This window comes from Eptesicus fuscus, chromosome 9 (assembly GCF_027574615.1).
Source record: "Eptesicus fuscus isolate TK198812 chromosome 9, DD_ASM_mEF_20220401, whole genome shotgun sequence".
Classification (NCBI taxonomy): Eukaryota; Metazoa; Chordata; class Mammalia; order Chiroptera; family Vespertilionidae; genus Eptesicus; species Eptesicus fuscus.
The window spans coordinates 54,628,017-54,649,899 of record NC_072481.1 but is presented as its reverse complement, the minus strand read 5'-3'; the positions used below and the strand labels follow the sequence as shown (position 1 = coordinate 54,649,899).

Genomic DNA, 21,883 nt, shown 5'->3' with positions numbered 1-21,883 from the left:
GGCCTGAGGTCCCCTGTCAAGCCCTGCCGGGCAAGGGGCGTGGCCTGAGGTCCCCTGGCCTGTCGCCAGGCTGGGGTGAGTGGCCTGAGGTCACCTGTCAAGCCCCACTGGGCAGGGGGCATGGCCTGAGGTTCCCTGGCCTGGGGTGAGGGGAGCAGCCTGAGGTCCCCTGGCCCAACACGGGGGTGGGGGGGCGCACCTTGAGGTCCCCCGTCAAACCCTGCCGAGTGGGGGGTGCAGCCTCAGGTCCCCCGGCTTGGCACCGGGAAGGGGGTGCAGCCTCAGGTCCCATGGCCCGGTGCCGGGGTGGGGGGTGCGGCCTGAGGTTCCCTTTCAAGCCCCATGGGGGTGGGGAGTCCGCAGCCTCAGGTCCCTGCTGATTGCTCATTAAGGCTCGTTATGGGAACTCGGCCTCTGCGTGAGTGCAGCCATCTTGTGTTACTGAAACCCTGCCTCCGCTGTGGGTGCTTCCATCTTTGTGGCGGAGTGATGGTCAATTTGCATATTCCTTCTTTATTATATAGGACTAGAGGCCCAGTGCATAAAAATTTGTGCACTGGGGGGGGGGTCCTTCAGCCCGGCCTGCACCCTCTCACAGTCCGGAAGTCCTCGGGGGATGTCCTGCTGACGGCTCAGGGAGCGGGACTAAGCCACAGTCTGGCCTCCCTCTACAGGAGGCAACCAGGCGGGCTGATCACGGGATGGCGCTGCACCCTTTCCCCCCATTGCCATTCCCTCCTTCTGCCTGCTGGCACGCACCTTGGCTGGCCTGGCACCGCCTGCTCACCGGCCCTGCCCCCCACTGACTGGTTGTTCCACCATTTGGTCAATTTGCATATTATGATTTTATTATATAGGATATCAAACATGTTTTCAGTGTCATTAGTCTTCTAATGATTTTACTAAGGGCTCCCATGAACATAAGAGGTATAAGCTACACTCTGGAGCAGATGTTACAGCTACCCCAAAGTCTGAAGGCACTGGAGCACAGAGACAAAGGATGTGGACTGTGAACTCAGCCTTGGTCCAAATCACTGCTACTCTGGCCAGTGTTTTAACCAATGTAAACCTCAGGTTCCCCAACCATAAAATGGAGATAACAGTAGAGAATTATGAGATTAAATGAGAAAATACATATAAAGCACATCTAATAACATCTAAATACACAATAACTCAATAAATGTTAGCTATCATTATTAATCAGTAGATTGTCTACTGAATGTGTCTTTGATGTTTACCATTAGTGACTAATTTAAATTTGAAAAAAAAACTAAAGTTGCACCAGTTTGATTTAATATGTTCTGGTTATTATATTCAAAGTGGAAATGATTTTTTTCTGATTTCAAAAATACACCCATTGAAATTTAAATCATAAAATTATAAAGAAAAAAATCACTCAAATTTATATATGCAATGATATATATTGTTATTGCTTTAATAATAATACTTCTTTTGAAAAGCAGGATCAATCTGCCATATGTTTATTTCTGGTTTTGAAATAGTTTAATTGTAGAGCTGTTGTTTCATGATCTCTATTCTATAAACTAGCCATAACAGGGGCAAGGTAGCTCTCTGTTTTGGGAGTAACAGAAAGAGTAGAGGTGAAGCCTCTGGCATCATCCTGTCTGGGTTCAAATCCCAGCCTTACCACTTACTAGACATATCATCAGCTTCCATATCTGTGACAAAAGAATTAAAGGAGTCTATATTTATAAAAGCCTAAGCGACCATTCAACCAGTCAACCAGTTGACCAGTCCCTATTATATGCACTGACCATCAAGGGCCAGACACTCAACACACAGGATCAGGCTCCCTCCTTTCTGGATTGGGTCTGCAAGGATTGGGCCGAAACCAGCTCTCTGACATCCCCCAAGGGGTCTCAGATTGTGAGAGGGCACAGGCTAGGCCAAGGGACCTCACTGGTGCACGAATCCATGCACCGGGCCTCTAGTTACTATATAAAATACTTAAACAGTGCCTAATATGCAATAAGTAGTGTGTAAGATTTTATTATACACTAGAGGTCCAGTGCATGAATTTGTGCACTGGTGGGGTCCAGCTGGCCTGCCCTGATTGGGGCCAATTGGGGGTGGGGCCAGCTGGGGGGTGGAGCCTTGGTCGGTTGGAGCCTTCGCCCTGCCCCCTGGACGAACTCCCGGTTGAACTCCTGGTCAAGGGGAAAATTTGCATATTAGCCTTTTATTATATAGGATGGACACATAAAGGTACCTATGATATGCTGTTGTATCAAGAAAAAGCAGCTCATAGAACCAGTTATGTATAATATTATCCCATTTGTATAAAAAGAACCAAGTATATAATGACATATCTTTTTACATATAAGCATAAAATATTTAAAAGGATATACATAAACCTGTTAATGTGATTATCACAGGGAGGGATTTTTACTGGCTCTATAATGTTTCAGTTTTTTACAACCTTCATGTATAGTACTATTAATAAATCAATAAAAATAGTTTAATTTAAAAATATGTTTTTGAGGTGAAGAAAATAAAAACAGAAAGTATAGGAAAACAACAAAACTAGGTTTTAAGAAAGATGGCTATAGTTATTTTGTTTTCATGCTATGCTAGGAAAAGAGAACTTTGAGTGTATAGAATTAAATGTATTAGTGGAAGTATATTATAGTAAACCCAAAGTTATAACCTCCTTTTCCTATATAAACATCATTTATGTGATTTAAAGAAAAATATGCGAAAGGAAAAGACAACATTTAAGTACCTTTAAAGTTGCTCATTAATACACCTGAAGTGTTAAATTTAACAGAAAGTTAGGCTGAAGCATAAACTACTAAGTAAAGATAAAACTATAACGTATTTTTACTTTGTTTTACTGGTGCAAGAGTACCATATAAAGCTAGAAGTACCTTTAATGCCCAAATGATATATATTCTAATTTATATAAAAAAATCTCTATAAAATTTTAAATTCTAAAATTAAATTTTAAATTTTGCTTCATACTGTATGATCTCTTTTCTGTCTGAGAATTAATATAGTGCCTATTGGCAGGTTACTTTACATATCTAAGCCTCATATTTCTTGAACAATAAAATAGGGGAAATATACTATGAGTAGTGAGTGAGAACAGGCAGTACGCATCTAGAACATGAAAACAACAGTCTTGGCCATTCTCACTCTATCATCTCTGTGTTGACATGATAACCTAAAAGAATAACCAACCTGATTAGTAATATATTGTCTGCACTTGATACTAGTTTGAACTGAGATAGACTGCACTTGATACTAGTTTGAACTGAGTTCTTAGAACACTAAGAATATCATATCTTAGCTCTCACAAGTGGCATATCTGTCCAATATCGCTCTCAAATGTCACCAGTCACATATAATATCCCAAGTTCCTGACCTATGCTGATGACAGATCTCCACCTATTGTGATGTCATCCAGTACTTCATGGTAATAATTCATATGATAATTTTTCTGGCCACAGTTTAAAGGGTACTTCCTGTTTGTAGAGTAAAGCCTACCCCATTATCAAAATATGTAACTGAAGGATTACAGTATGACTTCCTGTGATTTCATTGCTATATCGTTGCCTAAGTAGCAATGAGTAAATCTTCTAAATTATGTCGTAAGACTTCTTGTCCAAGAAGCAACATATTCTGCAATCTTGTTGACAAAATTGTTAAAAGACCATCCTTGCAGTTTTTGGGTCAATGGGGATATCACTGTTATGAACCTAGAATTTACAGAACACTGGCAAAAATTCTGAGGTACGTCGACTTGGATGGGTTTGACATACTACTCACAGATTACATCGCATTTGTGGAAAAATCAGGATACCGTTTTGAACTGAATTTTAATCTTGAATTTACTGAAATATGTGTGAATACAATTCTGTACTGGGTTTTTGCCAGAAAAGGTAATCCTGACTTTGTGGAATTGCTTCTCAAGAAGACAAAAGACTATGTTCAAGACAGAAGTTGTAACCTGGCACTGATATGGAGGTAATAATCTCATATGTTTTCACCATAAAAGAAAATTGCTATTTAGGAAATTATATTACTTTTTTCTAAAATGCATATGCATAGTGGCTATATATACATATGGATAAGAAATTTTGAATGCTCATTTGTTCACTCCTTCATTCCTTCCTTTTCTTATTCAATAAAATTTTACCTATATGTATATTAGTATGTACCAGTAAATTACTAGTGGTTCTGCTCTATAAAGATTACATGTTAATGCTCAAGGTAAAGCAATGGTAGACAACTTAGATTTCTCTAAGTAGACAAAGATACTGTATACTAAGAATGTATATCTATAGTATGTATATAAATGGACTTTTTAAAAGAAATTGACTTTCAAAAAATAATTCAGAATATACACACAAATTCACTTAGTAATACTTATTAAACACACTTTTTCCCTCTTTGTATGTTAAGCATTGATAAATTTGACTCCAAATTCCCCAGAATTGAGCACAATAAAAGCAAAATACCTGCTTTAGTCTGTTATAGAACAAACTTTCACACAGTCGGAACCTGTCAATCTAGCTAATAAATACTAAGGAGGATCTTGTAAAAATAAATCTCCAATGTGACCTCTTTGCAGAGTCCATAACATAGAGTCTCAAGTTACTTAACTTGCACTAACTCGTTTGCACTTTAGTTTTAGGTATTGGTTTGATTAGATGTGCATTTGTTCATTCATTCAAAATCATTCATCATCTTACTATGTGTGATGCACTGTACTAGGCACCATGATAGAAGCATGTATGCAATGAAAAACTACACAGATAAGATCAGTTAACCCTTTGTACTCGGTTGCTTTTTTCTGGATTCCTTTATTCTACTCGGAATTTAATTTTTTAAATACCCCAGATTTTACAAAGTGTGGCAGTAGAATAAAAAACTGGAGTTGCTTTTCATACAAACTTATTTATTTGGATTTTTTCATATTTCAAATTATTGATACATTCAAAGAGTATAAAAAGAGCTGCTACCAATGCTAACCGTGTCAAGTCACACTCGACATCCGAGTGCAAAAGGTTTAAAGACTAAACCAATTTAGATTCCACCTGAAGTTGAGCTGTTTTCTTGTGTATCACTGTGGTATTGGAGAACTGGATTTCTTTCTTTAATGACCACTCAAACACAGGAACTGATAGCTCTGGTATGCAATATCAGTAATAAAACCCTAAAATAGCACTTTTGGTTGTTTTAAGGACTGCTATATTTGTAACTATAGCAGAGATCAGCAGCCTCTAATATGGAGTGCACTAGCTGATGTTTCTCTTTTTCTTTACATCTCACATCTCATCTGTCAGGATATCTGTTAGTTCTACTTTCAAACAAGATACAGAATATGACCACCTCCACTGTTATCACCTTGTACCAAGCTAAGTGATTTCCCTCCTTTTATTCCGTAACAAATTTTCAACAAACATAAGATCATGTTGGTTTTTTTTACTCAAAATATCCAATGGCTCTTCCATTCCATCCTATCTAATAAAAGAGTAATATGCAAATTGACCATCACTCCAACACACAAGATGGCTGCCCCCATGTGGTCAAAGATGGCTGTCCCCATGTGGACACAAGATGGCCACCACAAGATGGCCAGCAGGGGAGGGCAGTTGAGAGGGACCAGGCCTGCAAGGGAGGGCAGTTAGGGGTGACCAGGCTGGCAGAGGAGGGAAGTTGGGGGCAACCAGGCCTGCAGGGAAGGTTAGTTTGGGGGGACCAGGCCTGCAGGGGAGAGCAGTTGCGGGGGAACAGGCCTGCAGGGGAGGGCAGTTAAGGGTGACCAGGCCTGCAGGGGAGGGCAGTTAGGGGTGATCAGGCCTGCAGGGGAGGGCAGTTAGGGACAAACAGGCTAGCAGGGGAGCAGTTAGGCATCAATTAGGCTGGCAGGGGAGTGGTTAGGGGGTGATCAGGCTGGCAGGCAGAAGTGGTTAGGGGCAATCAGGAAGGCAGGCAGGTGAGCCATTGGGAGCCAGGAGTCCTGTATTGTGAGAGAGATGTCCGACTGCCCATTTAGGCCCGATCCTACTTGGATCGGGCCTAAATGGGCAGTTGGAAATCCCTCGAGGGGTCCCAAATTGGAGAGGGTGTAGGCTGGGCTGAGGGACACACACCCCGTGCATGAATTTTGTGCACCTGGCCACTAGTTTATAATAAAAAATTAAGTTCTTACAGCAATCTACAAGGCTCCATCTGATGTGGCATCCCATGACCTCTGTGCTCATTTCCTACTATTCCCACCCTATTCACTCTTTCAGCCACACTGGCTCCCTCACTCATCTTTCACCACTCCAGGTCCACTCTCCTGCCTTAGGGTCCTCAAATATCCAAATAGCTAACTTCAGCTCCTTCTTCTTTATCCAAATGTCATCATTCTGCTATGCCCTCTCTTATCATCCCATTTAAAATTGGAAAACGCCCTCACTGCACCCTCCACGTCCATATTTCTTATCCTGCTCTACTTTTTCTTTTCCCACAGTACTTATTAAACCTTCTAACATTATAAAATTTGCTTATTTGCAATGTTCATTTGGCATTGTGTTACCCCTCACTACAATATAATCAAGAAAGGAGGCATCTTTGTTTTGTTGATTCATGTATCCTAAGCACCCAAAACACTGCTGGCATACAGTATGTATTCAATAAGTATTTGTTGAATAAATTAGTAGACAGTAGTTGGAGTTATAGCCATAGATGAAATTGCCTGAGAACAATCAGTCAAATGAAAATTAGTGGAAAGGCCTTATGTGCTTAGATGTGGAGGGCAGAGAAAGAGAAACCAGTGAAAGAGGGCTGAGAATAGTCTGTCTTAAATATCAAAGATAAACTTATTATAAAGAAACATCTATTGAATTTACCAGCTCAAAACCAAAGGAGGAATAGTAAAAGAAAATTTAGAAATAATTATTATAGCTTCAAAACGAAATCATTCTCTGCATGTCTACATGGAAATATTATGCCCCATTTCATAAGCGTGTGTGACAGGTTTTCAGATACAGAGAGTTCAGTTCATTAACCTCACATTTAAAAAAGGATTCCTGCTTTGCTTGCTTCACTCCATCCATATAAGTACTATTATAATTAACTGTCAGTACAGATTAAGCAAATTTTGGTTAATAGTAACATGCTCTTTAAACATGGGGATTAATCATATGTCATTTGGGTATAGATTAGACTTTTAAATCTCATTTTAAACTTACTTGAGTTTTAGTTAGGTTTTCAACATTTTTGGTCCAAAGTATCTTCTTATTTATAAGACTCTTAGGTCAAATATCTTAAGGGTTAGCAAGATGAATGAATTAGATTGTTTTTGAAAATCTTAAATGATTGCACTTAATTAAAAATCTTGTTAGGTCTGAAAGCTACAGAATAGACTATAGATTTAAGGAACACACACGCATACAGACACACACACACACACTGTACACACACACACATACATATACATATATATTAGAGATAATAGTGAAACAAATCAATTAAAAAAATTATGTGTCTACTATGGGCCAAGGATTGTTCTAGGCATTCAAGGATATAAAGATGGACTAAAACAGACAAAAAATATTGCTGTTGTGTAGCTTAAATTTGTATAGTTCGTCTTGCTCACTCATTTATTTTTGAAGAGAAAATTAAATATTAAAAATGTCCAAAATGATAATGGCTTAATGGAAGTATGAACAAAGTTCCATGAGGATAAGAGGAAGGTCAGGTAATCAAAGAAGACTTCACAAAAGTGTTTATTAGACAGGGCCTTATACAATGAGCAAGATAGAATTTAAAAGGGAGGAAAAAAACATATAAAGCAAAGAAATGTGAGACAGTTGGATGCAGTGGTGCTTGGGGAAAGTGAATATCAATAAGCAGGATAAGAATACAAAAGGAGAAGTAGTTTAGGAGTTCAATTTTGGATGTGTGTTGGAAGTACTTGTGAAAAAGATGAAATGTCTAGTACAATATTGACCTGGAGACAATTTCAGGAGAGAGTGCATATACAGTATTTGTATATACAGAGCTTAAAAGGATATAGATATAGCATGAGCAGAGTTATGACAAAAACTTACTTCTTTTTTAAAAAATATTTTTATTGATTTCAGAGAGGAAGGGAGAGGGATAAGAGATAGAAACATCAATGATGAGAGAGAATCATTGATCGGCTGCCTCCTGCACACCCCCACTGGAAATCAAGCCCACAACCCCAGAATGTGCCCTGACCAGAAATTGAACCATGACCTCCTGGTTCATAGGTCAATGCTCAACCACTGAGCCACGTCAGCTGGACTACCCACTTTTTAAGTTCTAAACTGCTGCTCTGTACTGCACCATTCTATTATTGTTTTGTTTAAATCACAAAACCTTGTCATTTTAGGGCTCAATGAAGCTTTGGAGATAAAGTAGTTGGTTTAATGATTTTGAAACTTTACTTTTTGGAGGTCCTGGTGGAACCATCACAGAGGAGGTCTCCAGGACCCCCAAATACACTTCAACCAAAGAACTTATCTAATACAAAATATTAATTTTTATATAGGTAATTCAGGTAGAATTCTCCAATGTTGGTTTATGAAACATTCTTTCCAATCTTTTTGTTGGAAAATGCCTACCAATCCTTCCGGTATTCACTCCAGAATGACTATTCCAGTAGAGTAAGTGCCCTTTCTCAATGCTTCCAGAGTGCCCCAGCCACGCTTCTATCATAGTAATGATAACCCTGCATGACATCTATGGAGTTACTGTCTGTTTCCCTTACTAGACTGTAATAAACATCTTAACACCAAGACTATTCCTTTCATCTCTGCATACCTATTATTCAGTATGCTCTAGATAAGCAAGTATTAAATGAATTAACGCAGGCGTCCTCAAACTACGGCCCGCGGGCCACATGCGGGTGTTTTTGCCATTTTGTTTTTTTTTACTTCAAAATAAGATATGTGCAGTGTGCATAGGAATTTGTTCATAGTTTTTTTTTAAACTATAGTCCGGCCCTCCAACGGTGTGAGGGACAGTGAACTGGCCCCCTGTTTAAAAAGCTTGAGGACCCCTGAATTGATGAATGAACAAACTAATATATAAATGCAAAAGAAAACTGAGACCCAAAAAGGTTGATTTACTCAACATCATAATAGCTAGTTAGGAGAAGCAAAACCTAGAACATAGAGCCCTTAATCTCCATTTTTATGGCATTATACCATGTTACCTCCCATCTTAATTAAGTATATGCAATCTTAAAATTCCCTCTTTTAAATAATGCTTTCCTTGTTCTGCATAATTGTCCAAAACCAGAATTTATAGTTTGTATACTGTTCTGCAGAATATATTAGTATTTTATTAGACCAATCAAGAGAAACCAGCGACAAGATGCATGAATAAAATTTCCCTTTCTTTAACCCTAAAAGTCATCTTTACTTGTCCAAATTAAGGCCTAAAAGATAAAATACACTGTGTTTGGTTCTACTGTGTCCAACCTATATATGGAAACCAATTCAACAGCAAACATAAATATCTTTAAATGAAACAATTGCAAGACTCTAAATGTAGAAACAGAAATTTTCATTTCTGTCACAGGGAAGAGAAATTTTCAAGTCTAGTCATCATGAAGCCCATCAGGAAAACAAGATTGCAGAGGACTTTCATAACTTTACTAAAGAACGAAAATAAAATTCTGCCCTTGAAGGATCTGACATGGCATTTACATTTCTTAAACTTATACATACCAATTCTAATTTTATTAAAGTGAAAAAATGGAATTAAAAAATAGAGTTAAAGTAGTTGTACTTATTCCTCTTCATCCAATATTTAAACTCAATTCAAGCACACCTCTGACATATAATCAAGAACAATAAAAACAAACAAAAAGATATCAAAAAATGGTCACATAATTCTGTGATATTAATAAAGTGAAATAAAGAGTCTTTCTCCCTTTTCCATTTTAGATTTTCCAGAGCTGCACCAGTTTTATAATACTTGTTGTAATCACAATGGATTTCTCAAATGAGAAACAGAATTACTGTTACTAAAAGTAAAACTTCCTATACATTGCAAATCTTTAATTTGTTTGTTCGTACAAGAGTAAAGGGGGCTTAAGTATGTAGTAGAAGTTTTCTTATTTCTTTAATCTTGAGTATGTTCTAGATTAATAGAGCAGAAAACTAAGACATATTCTATATAAAGTTATATGAACAGCCCTAACAGGTTTGGCTCAGTAGATAGAAAGTCGGCCTGCAGACTGAAGGATCCCAGGGCCTGTCGGCCTGCGGACTGAGGGTCCCATTCCAGTCAAGGGCATGTACCTTGGGTGCAGGCACATCCCCAGTGGGGGTGTGTAGGAGGCAACTGATTGATGTTTCTCTCTCATCGATGTTTCTAGCTCTCTATCCTCTCTCTTCCACTTTATAAAAAACCAATAAAATATATATATTTTTAAAAAGTTATATGAACATTTAAGACATTTAATATATAAGTACTACTATTTTCCTATGATTGTTAAGATAAAATGTTTACCATATCTCTTAGTTCTCTATATTCAGTGAGGTTCATTTGTTTGTTTGATTCACAGAACTTTCACACCAGTATACTGTCCAAGCCCACTAAGTGGCATCACACCTCTACTTTACGTAGCTCAGACAAGACAATCCAGCATCTTAAAAATACTCCTGCAATATGGAATCTTAGAAAGAGAAAAAAACCCTATCAACATTGTGTTAACAATATTGCTCTACCCTTCAAGAGTGAGAATAATGGTTGATCATGAATTGGTAGATATCCAGGAAGATGCAAAAACATGTTTAGTGCTATGTTCCAGAGTGCTTTCTGTCATTTCAATCAGAGAAATACAGGTAAGCAAAATATTGTTCTTTGGGTTTGGGCTCAATTGTTGATCAATTTTAACATAAAATTGTGAGGCAAAAATTGTTAATTTTTAATCTATGGAGTATCTACACTAATAAAGAGAAAAATGCAAATTGACCATACCTCCATGACACCCACTAGCCAATCAGGAGTGAGTATGCAAATTAACCCGCCAAAGACCCAGGCTTCTCAGAGCCTGTAGGCCCGCGTGTAGGCCCTGAGCAGCTGGGATCCCAGAATGCCCCAGCCACTCCTAGCCTACGGGCCTTGGCGCTGAGGGGGCGGGGCAGCAGAGGCTTGAGCAGGGCTGGAGGGGAGCCGGGGGAGGGTGCCCTGCCCAAGCCGCGGCATAGGCTTGATCAGAGCCGGGGGGCCCTGCCCAAGCCGTAGCAGAGGCTTGAGCAGGCCCAGAGATGGGGGGCTGGGTGCCAGTCTTGGCTTGCCAGCAGTCCTGCCTCTACGTGTAAGCTGCAGAGGAAACACCTTTTCTGACTGCTCATTGGCTAAGCTCCCTATATGCCACTGGTAATGTTCTTGGTAACTTGGGTAATAAGAATCCAAAAAGGTGATCTAGGGTTTTTCCACCACACTCCTGGAGGAAAAAACGAAGGTCCACTGCTGGAGAGCTAAGAAATGTCATATCCTGCACTAGCCGGTTTGGCTCAGTGGATAATGCCTCAGCCTGCCGACAGCAGGGTCTGGGTTTGATTCTGATCAAGGGCATGTACCTAGGTTGCAGGCTCCGACCTGGCCAGGGGCCAGGTCAGGGCTCATGCAGGAGGCAACCAATCGAAGTGTCCTTCTCACATTGATGTTTCTCTCTATCTTTCCCTCTCTCTTCCACACTCTCTAAAAATCAATGAAAACATATCCTCAGGTGAGGATAAAAAGAAAGAAATGTCATATCCTATGAAAGACACATCTTGAAAATGCCTAAAGAAAGATGTCATCTTTTCATGGTGAAGGGACTGGAATCATGTTGATCAAATCACCTTGGCAGCTGCGGTGGCTGGCAGTGCTGCAGCAGTGGGGCAATTCAATGCAATCACAATTAAAATACCAATGGCATATTTCACAGACCTAGAAGGGGCTGGCACCTTCCCCTGATCAGCCCGGTCGTCTCCCGCAGAGGGAGCGGCCCTAAACAGTCAGTAGGACATCCCCTGAGGGCTCCCAGTCTGTGAAAGGGGGCAGGCTGGGCTGAGTAACCCCCCACCAAGTGCACGCATTTCATGCACCAGGCCCCCAGTATGCTTATAAGTTACAATTAGACAAAATTCAAGTTTTCTCCAATATCAGTCCTTTATTTCATAATTTCGTCTTCTAAATATAAATATAGTTTACAGTTTATTTTGGTAGTTACTAAGTAAATGTATATTAATATTACATTCTAATTACATGAAAACCTATGTTTATTAGGATTCCTATGTTTCTTTAAAAAACAATAAATTAAAATTTTAACAAACTTTTCCCCCCAATAGAATATTTTCAATGAGATTACATTTCTCTCAAACTACAATCAGATTTTTTACAATCAGGATACAAATTTTTCTGTTCAAAACCTCAAAATAATTTTGAGCATAAAAATATAAAGGTTTAGATCATATCAATTGATGCAGAAGAAGCATTTGACAAAATCTAACACCCTTTTTTTTATAAAAACTATCAGCAAAGTGGGAATAGAGGGATCATACCTCAACATAATAAAAGTCTTATATAGCAAACCTATAGCCAACCTCATATTTAATGGGCAAATACTAAAACCATTTCCCCTAAAAACAGGAACAAGATAGGGATACCTACTTTCACCACTACTGTCCAAGATAGTTTTGGAAGTGCTAGTCATAGCAATCAGACAAGATGAAGAAATAAAAGGTATCCAAATTGGAAAATAAGTAAAACTGGCATTATTCGCAGATGACATGATATTGTACATAGAAAACCCTAAAGAATACATTAAAAAAACTACTGGATTTAATAAATGAATTTGAAAACATAGCAGGATACAAAATTAACACCCAGAAATCTATGGAATTTTTATACACCAATAATGAACTCACAGAAAGAGAAACTAAAAAAAAATCCCAGCCCTGACTGGTTTGGCTCAGTGGATAGAGCCTCTGCCTGCGGACTGAAGGGTCCCGGGTTCAATTCCGGTCAAGGGCATGTACCTTGGTTGCGGGCACATCCCCAGTAGGGGGTGTGCAGGAGGCAGCTGATCGATGTTTCTCTCTCATCGATGTTTCTAGCTCTCTATCCCTCTCCCTTCCTCTCTGTAAAAAATCAATAAAATATATTAAAAATTAAAAAAAAAAATCCCATTTACCACTGCAACAATAAAATTAAGATACCTATGAATAAACTTAACTAAGGAGGTCAAAGGCCTGTACTCTGAAAACTATAGGACATTGAAAAAGAAGATATAAACAAGTGGAAGAATATACCATGTTCATGGAATGGTAGAATCAACATGATTAAAATGTCCATACTACCCAAAGCAATTTCTAGATTCAATGCAATCCCAATTAAAATACCAATGGCATATTTCACAAACCTAGAACAAACTCTCCAAAAATTCATTTGAATAAAAAAAAAGACCCTGAATAGCCATAGCAATCCTGAGAAAGAAGAACAAAGTTGGAGGGATCACAATACCAGATATCAAGCTATACTACAAAGCCACTGTTCTCAAAACTGCCTGGTACTGGCACAAGAACAGACATATAGACCAATGGAACTGAACAGAGAACCCAGAAATCGACCCAAGCCATTATGCTCAATTAATATTTGACAAAGGAGGCAAGAGCATATAATGGAATCAAGACAGTCTCTTCAAGAAGTGGTGTTAGGAAAATTGGACCGATACATGCAAAAAAACGAAACTAGACCACCAACTTACACCATACACAAAAATAAACTCAAAATGGATAAAAGAATTAAATGTAAGATGGGAAACCATAAAAATCTTAAAAGAATCCATAGGCAGCAAAATATCAAACATATCTCGTAGCAATATATTTAACCAATACATCTCCTATGGCCAAGGAAACTAAGGAAAAAATAAACAAATGGGATCACATCAAAATAAGAAGCTTCTGCTCAGCAAAAGAAACTATCAACCAAATGAAAAGGGAACCCACTACATGGGAGAACATATTTGCTGATGTTACATCCAATTAGGGCTTAATCTCCAAAATGTATAGGGAACACATACAACTTAACAAAAGGAAGATAAACAATCCAATCAAAAAATGGACAAAGGACCTAAATAGGCACTTTTCTTTTTTTAAATTTAAATTCCTTATTGTTGAAAAGTATTACATATGTCTCCTTTTTCCCTCATTGACTTTTCCCCAGCCACTCCCACCCCCAGCACATGCCCTCACCACCCTACTGACTGTGTCCATTGGTGATGCTTATATGCATTCATACAAGTCCTTTGGTTGATCTCTACCCCCCTCTCTCACTCTCCCCAGGCTTCCTTCTGAGGTTTCACAGTCTGTTTGATGCTTCTGTGTCTCTGGATCTATTTTTGTTTATCAGAATATGTTGTTCATTATATTCCACAAATGAGTGAGATCATGTGCTATTTATCTTTCTCCAACTGGCTTTAAATAGACACTTTTCAAAAGTGGACATACAGAAGGCTAAGAGACATATGAAAAAATGCTCAAAGGCACTAATCATCTGAGAGATGCAAATCAAAACAATAATGAGGTACCATCTCACACCTTTCAGAATGGCTATCATCAACAAATCAACAAATGACAAATGCTGGCGAGGGTGCAGAGAAAAAGGAACCTTCATGCACTGCTGGTGGGAATGCAGACTGGTGCAGCCACTGGGGAAAACAGTATGGAATTTCCTCAAAAAATTAAAAGTGGAATTCCCATTTGACCCAGTGATCCCACTTCTAGAAATATATCCCATGAAATCAGAAATACCAATCAAAAAGAATATATGCATCCCTATGTTCATAGCAACACAATTTACAATAGCTAAGATTTGGAAACAGCCTAAGTGCCCATCAGATGAGTGGATTAAAAAATGGTAGTACATCTACACAGTGGAATAATACACTGCTTTAAAAAAGAAAGAACTCTTAGCATTTGCAACAACATGGATGGACCTGGAAAGCATTATACTAAGTGAAATAAGCCACTTGGAGAAAGATAAATATCACATGATCTCACTCATTTGTGGAATATAATGAACAATATAAACTTGAACAAAAATAGATCCAGAGACATAAAAGCATTGAACAAATCATCAAACCTCAGAGGGACAGCAGGGGAGGGTAGACAGGGGTGGAGGGGGTAAGACATCAACCAAAGACCTTATATGCATACATATAAGCATAACCAATGGACACAAACAGTAGGGGGATGAGGGCCTGTGCTGAGGGTTGGGAGCAGGCTGGGAGAGGGCAATTGGGTAAAAGGAGACATATGTAATACTTTCAAAAATAAAGAATTAAAGTATATATATATTATATATATATATATATATATATATATATATGTATGTGTATATATATTAGAGGCCTGGTGCACGAAATTCATGCACTCTGGGGGGGGGGGTTGTACCTCAGCCTGGCCTGAGCCTTCTTGCAGTCAGGGGAGCGGGCCTAAGCTGGCAGTCGGACATCCTTAGCATTGCTGCGGAGGCGGGAGAGGCTCCAGCCACTACTGCTGCGCTCACAAGCCATCAGCCTGGCTTCTGGCTAAGCGGCACTCCCACAGGGGAAGTGCACTGACCACCAGGGGGCAGCTCCTTCATTGAGCGTCTGCCCCATGGTGATCAGTGCACTCCCATAGGGGAGTGCCGCTCAGCCAGAAGCCAGGCTCACGGCTGGCAAGCACAGCGGCAGTGGCAGAAGCCTCTCCTGCCTCCGTGGCAGTGCTAAGGGAGCAGGCCTAAGCTGGCAATTGGACATCCCCCAAGGGGTCTGAACTGGGAGAGGGACCCCCCTCTCCAGTGCACAAATGTCATGCACCAGGCCTCTAGTGTGTGTATATTATCCTATATAATAAAAGAGCAATATGCAAATTAACCATCACTCCGCCATGCCCACTAGCCACACCCACCAGCCAATCAGAGCGAGTATGCAAATTAACCCCAACCAAGATGGCTGTGGCCACAGAAAGCAGGAGGGAGGCTTGGGTTTCCCTGGCAATGGAGGAAGCCAAGCTTTCCACACAACCTGGTGGGCCCAGGCCTCCACTCAAGGGTACAAAGTTTCAATTATAGAAGGTAAATAGATTCCAAAAGAAATGGCGGCAGCCACAGAACTGGAACAGCAGGAGGATAGGGTTGCCCCGGGTGATGGAGGAAGCCACGTTTCTGCAGCCCTGGCCGGCTCAGGCCTTCACTCCAGGCTACAAAGTTTCAATTATAGAAGATACATAAATTCCAACAGAAATGGCTGCCACCACGGAGTGAGCAGGAGGCTTAGCTCTGATCCAGGCTACAAAGTTTCAATTGTAGAAGATAAATAAATTCCAGATACCAGGGCCTCTCCTTGGGTCACTGGGGGGCGTGGCTGGCCTGCAAACCACCACAGGCCCCTAGCCCAGGCCACCTCACGCCCCAAGGGAACTCCCATCCTGATCTGGGACACCTTCCAGGGCAAAAGTCATCACAGACTATGTCTATTTTGTGTACCAAACCAGCTGGCCCCCATCCATGCACCAGGCCTCTATCCTATCTAATAAAAGAGTAATATGCAAATTTACTATCACTCCAACACACAAGATGGCTGCCCCCATGTGGTCAAAGATCCTGCCCCCATGTGGACACAAGATGGCCACCACAAGATGGCCAGCAGGGGAGGGCAGTTGGGAGGGACCAGGCCAGCAAGGGAGGGCAGTTGAGAGGGACCAGGGCTGCAAGGGAGGGCAGTTGGGGGCGATCAACCCTGCAGGGGAGGGCAGTTCAGGGTGACCAGGCTGGCAGAGGGAAGTTGGGGGCAAACAGGCTGACAGGGGAGCAGTTAGACATCAATCAGGCTGGCATGGGAGTGGTTAGGGGGTGATCAGGCTGGCAGGCAGAAGCAGATAGGGGCAATCAGGAAGGCAGGCAGGCGAGCCGCTGGGAGCCAGCAGTCCTGGATTGTGAGAGGGATGTCCGACTGCCCGTTTAGGCCTGATCCTGCCCGTTTAGGCCTGATCTCCAATCTGGGACATCCCTCGAGGAGTCCCAGATTGGAGAAGGTGCAGGTTGGGCTGAGGGACACTCCCCCACCCCCGTGCACGAATTTTATGCACTGGGCCTCTAGTATATATATATGATATATCTCATATATCATATATATATATGCTTAAATATTTGTTCAGTAGAAAGTACCTATCCCTCAGAAATGTGGAGGGATTCTTCTCCTTGATAAGATTTTTTGAAATAAACCAAATTTAGAGGGAGGAGGAAATCAACCATATGGAGGTCATGTTTACCCTAACAAAAAGAACTGCAAATTTTGGCATCGTTGTATCATGTCTACTAGTATAGCAAGAAATGTCTGCTTAAGGAAAAGAAAGCTACTCCTATAAATTTAAACCAATAAATTACCAAGGACTTTAGCAGTTCCCCTTATCTTTAAATGTGTGCCTTCAGAAACAAATTCCTTACAAATATAACTTTATTGGTATTTTGTTTTTTGTTTTTTCTTAAGTCTTAACAGTGCATATCAATCAACCATGCCTTTGGCAACTGTAAAGAAAGCAAATTGGTCAAATTATTTTGACAACCAATTTTTAAAACAAAAGCAATTAAAAATTTCTGCATCTTCAGTAACTTGCTAGTCCTCGTCCAGTGTTAGTCCTGCACAATTATTATAGAAAAAAAAATCTCAACGAATTCCATGAATGCTATTTCTTAGGTACAATCAAACTAGAAAAGTACTAGGATAGAGTGAGTTGATCAAAATCATTTGCCTGAGGGGCAAAAAGATTATAGTTGGGTTCTAATCAATTATATTTTAATAGGCTAAAGTAGCACTGAGCAAGATGGTGAAAGATGGCATAAACACTGGCTTAAAGAACACTTTAAATGCCCCTACTTTGCATTTCCAGGCTTCCTAGTACTGTAGTTTCCCCCATTGAGGCCTATATATTTTATGGTAAACATATATTTAAATGATTTTACCTCTGGACCACAGTCCTGTCATCACAGACTATATCTATTTTGTGTACCAAAGCACCGAGCTCAGTTGTAGCATATACTAAATTCTTTTTTAATAACCAAGTATTGAATAATGAAAAATTATCTATCATTTAAGTGAGAGTATTATGTAGTCTGTAGGATATAGGTTCTACTGGAAAAATGTCTGCAACACAGCAATACTTTTAATTCTAAGCCAACCTACTGTTGTTTGGCTTCTAGAATTAAATCTCTAAAAGAGTACCTTAACTGAAACTTTGAGACTTAATCTTTTCATATGGATTAGCCTCCTGTTAGGTCTTTTTGTGGCTTAGCAGTATGAAGTTGTACTCTATAATGATTAGAACCATTTGAGGGAACTTTTAAATAAATCTTTATTGTCCAGATTATTACAGGTGTTCCTCTTTTTTTCCCCCCATAGCTACCCTCCACCTGATTCCCCACCCCACTCCATGCCCTTATCCCCCACCACTGTCTTCATCCATAGGTGTAAGATTTTTGTCCAATCTCTTCCCACACCCCTCACACCCTCTTCCCCCTGAGAATTGTCAGTCCACTCCCTTTCTATGTCCCTGATTCTATTATATTCATCAGTCCATTCTGTTCATCAGATTTTTTATTCAATTGATTTTTAGATTCACTTGTTGGTAGGTATGCATTTGTTGTCATTTTGTTGTTCATAATTTTTATCTTTACCTTTTTCTTCTTCCTCTTCTTAAAAAATACCCTTCAGCATTTCATATAATCCTGGTTTGGCAGTGATGAACTTTAGCTAAAGGAGTTCATCTGACCTTCAATTCTGAATGATAGCTTTGCTGGGTAGAGTAATCTTGGTTGTAGGTTCTTGTTGTTCATCACTTTGAATATTTCTTGCCACTCCCTTCTGGCCTGCATAGTTTTTGTTGAGAAATCAGCTGACAGTCGTATGGGTACATCCTTATAGGTAACTAAGTGTTTTTCTCTTGCTGCTTTCAAGATTCTCTCTTTGTCTTTTGCCCTTGGCATTTTGATTATGATGTGTCTTGGTGTGGTCCTCTTTGGATTCCTCTTGTTTGGGGTTCTCTGTGCTTCCTGGACTTGTAAGTATATTTCTTTCACCAGGTCAGGAAAGTTTTCTGTCATTTCTTCTAATAGGTTTTCAATATTTTGTTCTCTCTCTTCTTATGGCACCCCAATAATTCGGATGTTGGTACACTTAAAGTTGTCCCAGAGGCTCCTTACACTATCTTCATATTTTTGGATTCTTTTTTCTTTTTGTTTTTCTGATTGGGTGCTTTTTGTTTCCTCATGTTTCAGATATTTGGTTTGATTCTTGGGATTCTTTGATCTACAGTTGAATTTCTGTATATTCTTTATTTCAGACAGTGTATGCTTAATTTCTGACTGGTCCTTTTCCATTTTTTTGGCATTCTCATTAAGGTCCTTGAAGGTCTCACTAAGCTCCTCGGAGGTCTCATCAAGTTTCTCGGTGATTTTTAGAAGATTTTTGAGTAACCTTATAAATGTGGTTTTGAACTCTATGTCCAGTAGTTTGCTTTCCTCCATTTCTTTCATTAGTGACATGTTTCTTTGTCTCCGCATTTTGCTGCTTCCCTGTGTTGATGGAGTGGAAGAACTGCTGTGCTGGAGACACGCTTATGGGGCAGGACTTGCTTCAGTGGGGCTTTGGTGCTCACTGAATCTGCCTCTTGAATGTGTCACTTATGGATGTGAGTAGATGAAATCTGGTGTCGTCTCACACTGACCACTAGATACACTAGCTTCTGGATCTCCAATGGGGTGCAGATCAACTACTGTCTGAGGCCACCCAGCAGGAGCTACAGTGAGAACTAGTTTTCTCCTCTTTGCTTGGAGTTTAGAGGTTTTGGAGCTGTTTGACCAGAGCTGCAGTTTGTTAGGTTAAGCTGCGATAGGGCAGGCCATTTATATGCAAAAGCTGCTGCGTGGAGCTTGGGTGGGTTTGTAGATTGTGCGGGGCAAGGTCTCAGGAAGTCACTAGGCTAGGGCGTGGCAAACAGCTATGACTGCCAGTCAGCCTTCTCTGTGTCTTCGCGTTTCTGCTTCCCCGCGCCCTGTGCCCCAGCGCAGTAAACAATGATTGCTGCATTCACCTCTGCAAGAAAGCCACCCTCACTTTCCGACCCGATGGCAGACAGTCCAGCTTCTCCCCATAGGAGTTTGGGTCCCCAGTGTCTCCCCAGAAACTGGAGTTCAGAGTAATCAGGAGCTTGTCTCCCTTCGGGTTGAAAAAAGCAGCGCACCCAGTCGCCCACCGCCAGCCTGATTCACGCGCCTCTGTAACTCAGCTTTTCAGCGCTTGTGTACATTTGAATGCTCTTTTCTCTTTCCTTCTAGTTGTAGAACTTCCACTCAGCCAGCTTTCCCATAGTACTGGGTGATAGACATTTTGTCTTTTAGTTGTAGTTTTGAAATTGTTGTGCAAGGCAGCAGTTTAGGTGTTTACCTATGCCACCATCTTGGTTTCCCTCCCATTTAAGGGAACTTTTAGGATTTATGTTGTCTGTGCCTAAACCCAGATCAACTGAATCCGAATTTCTGAAGTAGAACCTTAGCTCTGATATATCTTAAAGTTTCCTAGATAATTCTAGTGGATATCCAAGTTGACAACACTACTCTAGAAGATGCTAATAACACATGTGTATTTCACCAGTTAAAGGAAGACAAATACCATATGATCTCACTTACATGTGGAATCTAATGAACAAAATAGTAAAAAAGGCATGGATATATGGAACACACTATCAGTTCTCAGAGGGGAGGAGGAAAAGGGGGACTAGGTGAAAGAAAGTTAAGAGATTAGTCAAAGAACATATATGCATAACCTATAGACAGACAACAGTGTGGTGATGGTCAGAGAGAAGGGGGGCAGAGGCTGGGTGGAGGTGGGGATAGAGGGAGAAAATGGGGACATCTGTAATAGTGTCAACAATGAAATAAAGTTAAAAAAACAAATGTATGATCTAAGATTAAAAACATAAACATATTCACAGTTGTAACAAATAATGTGTGTCCTACACATATTAAAGTGTAGTTGTAAGAATGAAATGGGAACAAAAATGTTTTCCTCAGGTGAAAATGCTTTAGAAAAAATATTATAAGGGTCATATAAATTTAAGATATAGTTTATTAATTTAAATATAAATGCTAACAACTTGAACTAATCCAATGATTAACATTACAAAATTAAAATGTCTCCCTTTTCTTCAGACGCAGCTAAGTCTAGGAAGACGTCCAATTATTTCAGATTGGTTCGACTACATACCTTCAACGAGATACAGGGATCCATGTGAACTATTACATCTTTGCAGAATAACCATCAGGTCTCAACTACTTACCAACAACATGCTCCCGAATGGGATATTCTCACTTCCAATTCCTGTTCGTCTACAGAATTACCTGAATTTAGAAAGTTAACACGTGCTTTTTCTGAGTTCTTTAAGGATGCTCACTGTTGTATGGCTTAGAAGGTAATAAACTATTAACCTCATGCAAATTTTGATTGCATTAAATATTCACATGACACCCTAAATGAGTCCATTTTAAACCAACATATAGCTCTTTCCATTACCTTTCTATACTGTGGAAGAAATATATGCATTTTATTTATATATATTTACCCTTTTAGTCCACTCTTAACAGTTGTTTTGCCTTAGAGCATTCTTGCTTCTTGTGGAAATTTTGATCATGTTAATGTTCTGAGTTCTCAAGCTCTTCTTATTAGCATGTAGTAAGCAAGGTAAATAGTACTTTTATATTATGCAATCATATTAACATATTTATTTACTAAGTTATTTTGCAACTAAAATATTATAGTTGGCAGTAGGGAATAATCAAGGAAATGAAGATGTAATGCCTTCCT

At 39.9% G+C, this 21,883-nt stretch overlaps 1 protein-coding gene across 1 annotated transcript; it reads left to right on the top strand.

The window, feature by feature from the left end:
- Positions 1–3,476: 3,476 nt before the first annotated feature.
- ASB17 (ankyrin repeat and SOCS box containing 17) lies at positions 3,477–21,511 on the top strand. Its single transcript, XM_054720870.1, has 3 exons — positions 3,477–3,987; positions 10,556–10,835; positions 21,232–21,511. Exons 1-3 carry the CDS (start codon positions 3,587–3,589, stop codon positions 21,436–21,438), a joined length of 888 nt encoding a protein of 295 aa, XP_054576845.1. The 5' UTR covers positions 3,477–3,586; the 3' UTR covers positions 21,439–21,511.
- The last annotated feature ends 372 nt before the right edge of the window (positions 21,512–21,883 follow it).